General features: G+C 39.7%; 1 protein-coding gene across 1 annotated transcript in view; it reads left to right on the top strand.

Annotated features, from left to right (window-relative positions):
- TIMP2 (TIMP metallopeptidase inhibitor 2) overlaps positions 1-7,180 on the top strand; it is a 54,781-nt gene extending 47,601 nt beyond the window's left edge. Inside the window, exon 5 of the mRNA XM_063960720.1 lies at positions 5,055-7,180. Within this exon, the coding sequence (XP_063816790.1) occupies positions 5,055-5,252 (198 nt within the window). The 3' untranslated portion in view covers positions 5,253-7,180. The remainder of the gene's footprint in view (positions 1-5,054) is intronic.
- The last annotated feature ends 989 nt before the right edge of the window (positions 7,181-8,169 follow it).

Genomic DNA, 8,169 nt, shown 5'->3' on the forward strand with positions numbered 1-8,169 from the left:
GTGAAGGTAATGCATACTTTTCCCCCCATTGCTCACACAGGTGACACATTCAAAATCATTTCCACTTTAAGTTCTTAAAGTACAGATTCAATTATCAAACGGGACCATCTATGCAGTAACTGAAAAACCCTTAGTTATGTGCTTTCCCTTGGAAGCTGCAATACGGGTGCTAAAGTACACGTGGACCATATTCAACAAGTAAAAACAGATTTTCACAGCCAAAATGCCCATTTTCTTAAACCCACTAACAAAATTGAGTGTGTTCGTGCAAAGATAAGGGCATGATGTCTCAAAATAATATTTGCACTGAAGGCCTGCACTATTTAAAATACAAATATTTCATTATTTATTATATTACAGGTTGAGTATCCCATATCCAAATATTCCGAAATATGGAATATTCCGAAATACGGACTTTTTTGAGTGAGACTGAGATAGTGAAACCTTTGTTTTTTGATGGCTTAATGTACACACACTTTGTTTAATACACAAAGTTATTAAAAATATTGTATTAAATGACCTTTAGGCTGTGTATATAAGGTGTATATGAAACATAAATGAATTGTGTGAATGTACACACACTTTGTTTAATGCACAAAGTTATAAAAAATATTGGCTAAAATTACCTTCAGGCTGTGTGTGTATAAGGTGTATATGTAACATAAATGCATTCTGTGCTTAGATTTAGGTCCCATCACCATAATATCTCATTATGGTATGCAATTATTCCAAAATACGGAAAAATCCCATATCCAAAATTCCTCTGGTCCCAAGCATTTTGGATAAGGGATACTCAACCTGTATTATAATTACAATTTATTTATAAGGCACCACAAGTGTTTTGCAGCGCCATATATACAACACACATTAGAATAATACAGGGTACACAGAACTTAACATCACAGAAAACTAAAACAGAGCACAGGTAACAATTAGTACCACAGTTCTCATTACACAATACAGCTGAGATGTACAGAAGCAAAGGAGAAATCGACAATGTACAGGGGCGGGCAGCCGTTGGAAGAGATGAACAGTCACGAGCAGGAGGAAATGCAGGTACTATAGACAGTCACTGAGTAGGGGAGAGCTGTATTTGAAGTGCAAGAGAATTGGGCTGTGAGAACAGGAGGGAAGAGGGCCCTGCTCTGAGGAGCTTACAATCTAGGGGGAGAGGGAGACAGGTGACATGAGATACAAGCAAGCGGAAGGTAGCCTGGTGTCAGGAAGTAAGCGTGGCAGGGATAGCTAAGGCATGAGGATAGGAGAGCAGCCTCTAGACTGGGTTATGCGGAAGGGTAGGCTTTGATGAACAGGTGAGTTTTCAGTGCCTGTTTGAAGCTTTGCAAAGTCAGGGAGAGTCTAATAGAGCAAGGGAGCTTGTTCCAGTGAAGAGGGGCAGCGCGGGCAATTCCTCATTCCTCAAAGCCTATTCTATAGCATAGGAAGAGAACTACTATAGGACACTATATTCTACAATACATTTGAAATGTATTTGAACAAGTATGTGTAGTCATTGACTGATGGAGTTTAAGTGCCTAGTGCAAAATGCATCTAAACCCAGCAGTTACCCAACAATATAATGGGTGTACCACAGCACTCCACAGGAAATTAAGCTGTAAAACTGCAAACATGGCACAACGTATAAACATTTGCACACAAAGGGCAATCATGTCACATACACTCCAGAATTGAAGTAGACACATATGCAAGTGTTTCCAAGTTAGAAGCATCTTGCAGTTAGACAAGTTCTGCAAGTTAAGCAAATGCACTTTTTTTTAAAGGGCCCATAGTGCGCTTGTGATTCAGACGCAAATTCTATCCAACTCTGCAAAATCTTCATAACTTATTTAAAAATAATAATAATAATAATAATAATAATAAAAAAGACAATTAAAAAATTCTCCCTTCATATATCGGCAGCTCCAGTCCTAATTATTTTTAAGGAGTTTTATATTCTGTTAAATGAGCAGTTTTGTGGGAGAAGATGGAAATGGTTAAGATGCATGAGAGAACTAAAATGACTCTTATTTTGTTAAATACATTTAGGGGCTTAGTCATTATCGGGGGCCTGAGTGGTACCCATAGCAGTGGTGTATACAAAATCACTGGAGCAATTCAACGACTGACCCCGTGATCCCTATCACTTCTATTTTAGTAGCGGTGAAACTTAGCACTCAGCAGTGCTAGTGCGAATGCTGGAACTTTGGTTCATACATGCATGACTTCCAGCATAGGGAGCCAAACAGGGGCAAACCATGACTCCTTCCCGTAGGATCCGGGTATCTGCGCCATCTGAAGATGGTGAAGGTTCCTGCTGTTAAGCTCAAAAAATGTATTTCAGGAGCTTGATGAATTTAGGGTCCCAAACAATAGTATGGGGACAGGAAGTCAGATCGAGACTGAAAGTTAAGCAGGAGATATCAGTGTTGAGACCAAATTCACAGGAAAAGTGTAAACGTTATTCAGCTTACTAACAAAACCACACACATTAAAAGACCTGTTTAACTCACTTTACAGGCTAGGATAGGATAGGATGTCCATGAGTCATCAGTATCCATACAATCCAAATAGTTGTCCTACAATGCAACATGGTAAAAGTAAGCCGTTACTGGGGGAAAGGAAGCTAAAATAACAGACACAGCAACTAACCATTTATCTAATGTTAAACGCATTGACAAAAGGTTTTGCGGTCAGGCAAAATAACATTGAAACATTTTGCTCTAAATGCAAAGTTCTACGTCTGGTAAATCCAGCAAAGCAACATTCTTCATTCACTTCAAGTTCTTCATTGCTAAATGCTTAAAACCTGGGACAAAACATTACATTTCAGAATTTCTACTCAGTGTAACATCCATGGCTGCATTATCACATTGTGAGCCTGAGTTGGACGCAATTGAGCGATTTAAAAAAAATTCTAATGCACGTGCGTTTAGAGTCTCAGCACACAACGTCGCAGTTGTAATTGAGACTCACAGTCACAGAAGTGACTTGAAAATATATTGGGCGTTCGTGGTTAGTGACTGGGGGTGTCAGGGAGGTGTCTATGAGGATGGTCTGTCTAAAGGGCATGTTCTATGAGTGACAAACAACTCACCTTACAGGAATTTTTATGACATTTATGACAATCTAGAGCATTCATTTCTGGAAAACACTTGCTTTCTATATTTTTTTCAGTGTTATTTAAAAATGCAAATATCAGCCATCGGACACTTTTTAAGAGTCCCAATTACTTTGCTTTTGGCCGCTAATATATATTGTTATCCAATGTTAGTTTGCACTGTTTTGGGGTACAGTCTGATTTCCTACACACTTAACATGACTAAAAGCATAGAAAGCTACTGTGTGACCACTTTTTACATTTAGGTTAAGCATCAATCAATAAGTGCAATTAGCGTGTGATATCCACATTACTCCAAGCCGCAGTGAGCATACATTTTGCTGCAGACAATTGAATACAACCAGTGTGGCCCTTTTTAAGGTTAGGAGGCTACCCATATGGCCCTTGAAGTGTCTGGTTGGTTATCGTGAGTTTATGGTAAATGGAACATTTAATTGGTGGGTGAAATGTTAAACATTTGATTAAACTTGTAATCTAATTGTATTCTAACAAAAAAATACCCTAATGTACATGCGTGTGTGTACATGTGGTAGGGAAAAGGGTTCACTACGATATGCCGGCGGTCGGGCTCCCGGCGACCAGCATACCGGCGCCGGGGAGCCAGACCGCCGGCTTACCGACAGTGTGGCAAGCGCAAATGAGCCCCTTGCAGGCTGGCTGCGCTCGCCAGACTACGGGCAAGGTGGCGCGCCACACTATTTTATTCTCCCTCCAGGGGGGTCGTGGACCCCCACGAGGGAGAATAAGTGTCGGTATGCCGGCTGTCGGGATCCCGGCGCCGGTATACTGTGCGCCGGTATCCCGTCAGTCGGCATACTGAAGACCACCCCGGGAAAATGATCTGCAAGCTCCACTGGGGCTAGGTGCCTATGTGAATGACTATATATTCTCTGTAAAGCACTGTGTAATAAATTGTGTGTGCTATATATAACTTTTAATAAGTAATAAATACATCTATGTATCAATTATATCTGCAAGACTTCCATTATAGAGTGACAACATACTTCTAAGTACACCAATCATAAATGTATTCCTGTGGTTTGATACTACTTCCTTTAGCGGTCCCCATCAGCTGGAGATAAAGGGCTAGGTGCATCATCGCTTGGAACGTGATAAAATGGAGAGAGAAAAAGTACCAGCCAATCAGGTTCTAACTGCCATGTCACAGGCTGTGTTTGAAAAATGGTAGTTAGGAGCTGATTGGCTGGTACTTTTTCACTCTCCATTTTATCACTTTCCAAGCGATGATGCATCTGGCCCAAATACTGGTACTGAATGTGAAATAACTGTGTGTGTGTGTGTGTGTGTGTGTGTGTGTGTGTGTGTGTGTGTGTGTGTGTGTGTGTGTGTGTGTGTGTGTGCAAGAAGAGAGTTTGATAACACAGTCCGTACTGCATTTCTTGTGCAATGATGATGATAGAACTCTACAGCAAGCATTGTGGTGAACTTGTTACCCAAATCCTCTTTCACACTCATGCACAATCATGTGCAAGAATATAAGGGAGTTATAGGTGGCATCACATTTGATCACGCTTCTTGTTTCAGAAATGTATACCTGCGTACTATTATTTGATATTTCTAGACATCTAAAAAATCAGTCCTGTGCATTGAGAGAAATTATAGACATTCTAGCAGTGATAATGTGGGGTTGTTTTTAAGGTTTTCCATATCCATGTACATTTAACTATGAGGTTTCACCAGTGATTTTCTCACATTGAGAAATTGCCCTGTTCGCTGTAAGAGTTTAGAAGCTCTTCTGTACACAAAGTACCATTTCTGTCATGTTATATGAGTTGTGACAGTGATTTTTATTTTTTTATTTTTTTTTTGGTAATCCACAAGTATCCATTTTTTTTTTGGCTGAAAAAATTATATATGTATTAAAACTGTACAATAATAGAGCTAGGTATGATTGTACTCTGTTCTGTTCCTCCAGATCTCACGCTGTCCTTCCATACCCTGCTTCGTCTCTTCTCACGATGAATGTCTCTGGACAGACTGGATGACAGAGAAGAGCATAAATGGACGGCAGGCAAAACATTATGCCTGCATAAAGCGCAGTGATGGATCCTGCTCCTGGTACCGGGGGACTGCTCCCCCAAAGCAGGAGTTCCTCGACATAGAGGATCCGTAAAGCCTGTCTCTACCAAGTCCCAGTCACCATTCAGAGAACCTAGCCAAGGAGGAGGGGATGCAGGCAACCTTTTTATTTTGTCACAGGTTAACATCAGTTCCTGCAAGTCACATGGCTGAACAGAAGAAGCTGGACTGCAAGCTGTCATGGGACAAGGGCTTAACCCCTTCATTGCTGAAAAGATTGCAGCACTGAAAGGATTAAATGAATCCAAGATGATGGACTCTGTTTCCACCCTACCTGTTAGACTTCATTTTACCACATTCCCTATCATGCAGTCTGTTGGAGCACACAAGGCCACATATAGAATCCCCTTATTCTGTGTAGCTGGTCTACAGCCCTTTTCCTCACTTACCCCATGCGCCCTGATCTCATTACATTAAAGATAATCTGCAAAGCGAGGTCCAAGTTCTGAGTGCAGGGAGTATAATGAGTGCTCTCTCACACACAACACTGTTATCTGTATAAATCTGAGACAGCTCTCATTATACAGTGTATGTATACTTTTTTTTTCAATACCTGGTGTTTCTATCTTTGGGATCTGTCTAGGAGTGATCTTAAAGGAATACTAATGCTAAAATAACACTTCATCTCATTAGAAAAAGCCTGTTGTGGTTTTCATAGAATTCTTCCATAGCACTTGAAGTATACATGTTAGGGTAAGCACTTTCTGGATAAGAAAAGGGCTTCATATGAACATTGAGAGTTGCTTCAAGTTCTCTAGGGTTGGGCGCAAAACCAAATCCCACAACAGGGATGAATATCTTATATGAAAAGAAGCATATTATGTCTCGCAAAGCTAGCTAGATATGGCTGAATGGGCCCCTACAGCATGTTTTATGTATCTGCGGTTGGCTTGTCTGCAATCTGTGCCCATCTGATAATCTTGGGGTTTTGTCAGAAAATTGAGACAGCAGTTTGAAATATTCACTTATATCATGGCGATACTAAAGAACAACAGATGACTATAATAGCTAACAACAATAGAAAATAACATGCTGAAACAAAACAGCCTGATATTTACACTTTTACTTATAAAATGGTGACTGCTACAGCATGCTATATGTCCACTGTGCAATGTGATTATTTTGCATTAGTTTTCTTTTAAGTGGATTACAGTGTAAATGTGCAGTGTTTTGACTGCATTAATATAAGCCTTCAGCACTTTGCTTTATAATTAGGCAGTGTTCATTTTTGCAGTAATATAGGATTAGATTGTGTAAGTCAAATGTACACAAACTTCTTTAACTTAAACAGCATAAAATGTGCCCACTACAAAATCACAATTTACAGGACACACAAAGCATCCTGGAGTGAACGCTATAAACACTGCACCTTGTTTTTCATTCATAGATGACACTCAATCACCTTGGTCCAGGTGTGTACAGTATAAAGCAATAGCAAACCTCCTTTACATCCCACAGAGCAGATTGTGTGCACACGGTCCCAAACACCTGACACATAAACAGATCTCTACATCACGGTGCAAAGGACTGGATGTTACATGTGCCTGATGTATTGCATAGCTTTTGGGTGTATTTAAACCCTTCCAGTGCTAGAACAATGTTTATCCTATTTATATCATATTATTTCGTATTTCCCAGTTTATTCCTGACCTGGCTTTCTGGTCCTTGTGTCAAGCCAACTCCCTCTGTACAAACAAGTATACTGTAATTCACAGTAATGCTACTTGTAGAGTTTTTGCTTGGTAAGTATAAAACGAAATGTGTATTTTTTTCTGCTGCCAGTATTAATTTAAAGCTTTTTTGTTATCTTTGTGTTTTTTTTTGCCGAGAATAAAAGTCTGAGACTTGTGGAGAGAGAAGGGGAAAGTTGCATGTTCTGTGCTTTGCACTCATTCCAATGCTCGATGACAAATTCTGTATGTGAATGTTTCATCGGTGCCATTAAACAGTATTATCTGCCAACAGGAGAGGCCTTTGCTCTGTTATTGTGTGTGACCCTGGTAGACAATACTATTTTGCAACCTGGATTACATTTTAATACTAATGTTTTAAACTTTAAAAAAAAATTCTAATTTAAACAATTAAACTGTTACACCAGTGGATAAGAGCGTGATATTTTAGTGCTAAGCAATATATCCTTTTTTTTTATTTATTTTTTTATGGTATTTGTTCTGCTAAGGGTAACCTGTATTTTAGCAGTACCTGAAATAAGTAACACTTTTAGATGGTTCCCCAAAAACCTTATGTCTTGTTGAAAAAGCTTCAAGATCTGTGCTTGCTGGGTACGGGACTATATTTGTAGGGTTATAAATTATGCCTGGATCTAGGGTTACAGCACAGCAGCACCAGCACCTTACTCTGGTTCTAGTACGTGTTACTATCCTTTCCTCCATGCCAGCCATACACATTAAAAAAGAAAAGCTAAATAAAAACACACACACACACACACACACACAGACACACACACACTTACTCCACTAGTATACATCCTTTGGATGAAGTGGATGGATCTATATGGCAGTATCCACTCCACTGGTGTGTATCTGATACAGAGGTCACAGCTGAGGATATTAAGTACTTTTTATGGCCTCATGATCCCAGGCCAGTTGTGATTCATGACCCCTGTCGTTAAAGGTAAGTGCAACTGTGCAGGAGTTGCAGTTCTTTATTGGTCAGTCGTGAGTGTCTGTGTTGAGCCTCAACCTCAGAAGGTCTGAATGTGCCAATACCCAGATGGACTCTCTGTGACTAAGCAATATAAGACATGAAAAATAAAAGAAATGTAGATACAGCGCAAACTCCTATGGGGGTGAAATGAAATGTCTGAATTCAATGCGACGGAGATACTCTTCACAATTCAAATGTATGTAGTTTCAGAGTAACCTAATAGAAGTCAAATGTCCATGATGAATGTTCTTTGTTTCAAAATAAGCCCAAGAATTCTTTCTTAT

Source organism: Pseudophryne corroboree, chromosome 3 (genome assembly GCF_028390025.1).
Source record: "Pseudophryne corroboree isolate aPseCor3 chromosome 3, aPseCor3.hap2, whole genome shotgun sequence".
NCBI classification, from domain to species: domain Eukaryota; kingdom Metazoa; phylum Chordata; class Amphibia; order Anura; family Myobatrachidae; genus Pseudophryne; species Pseudophryne corroboree.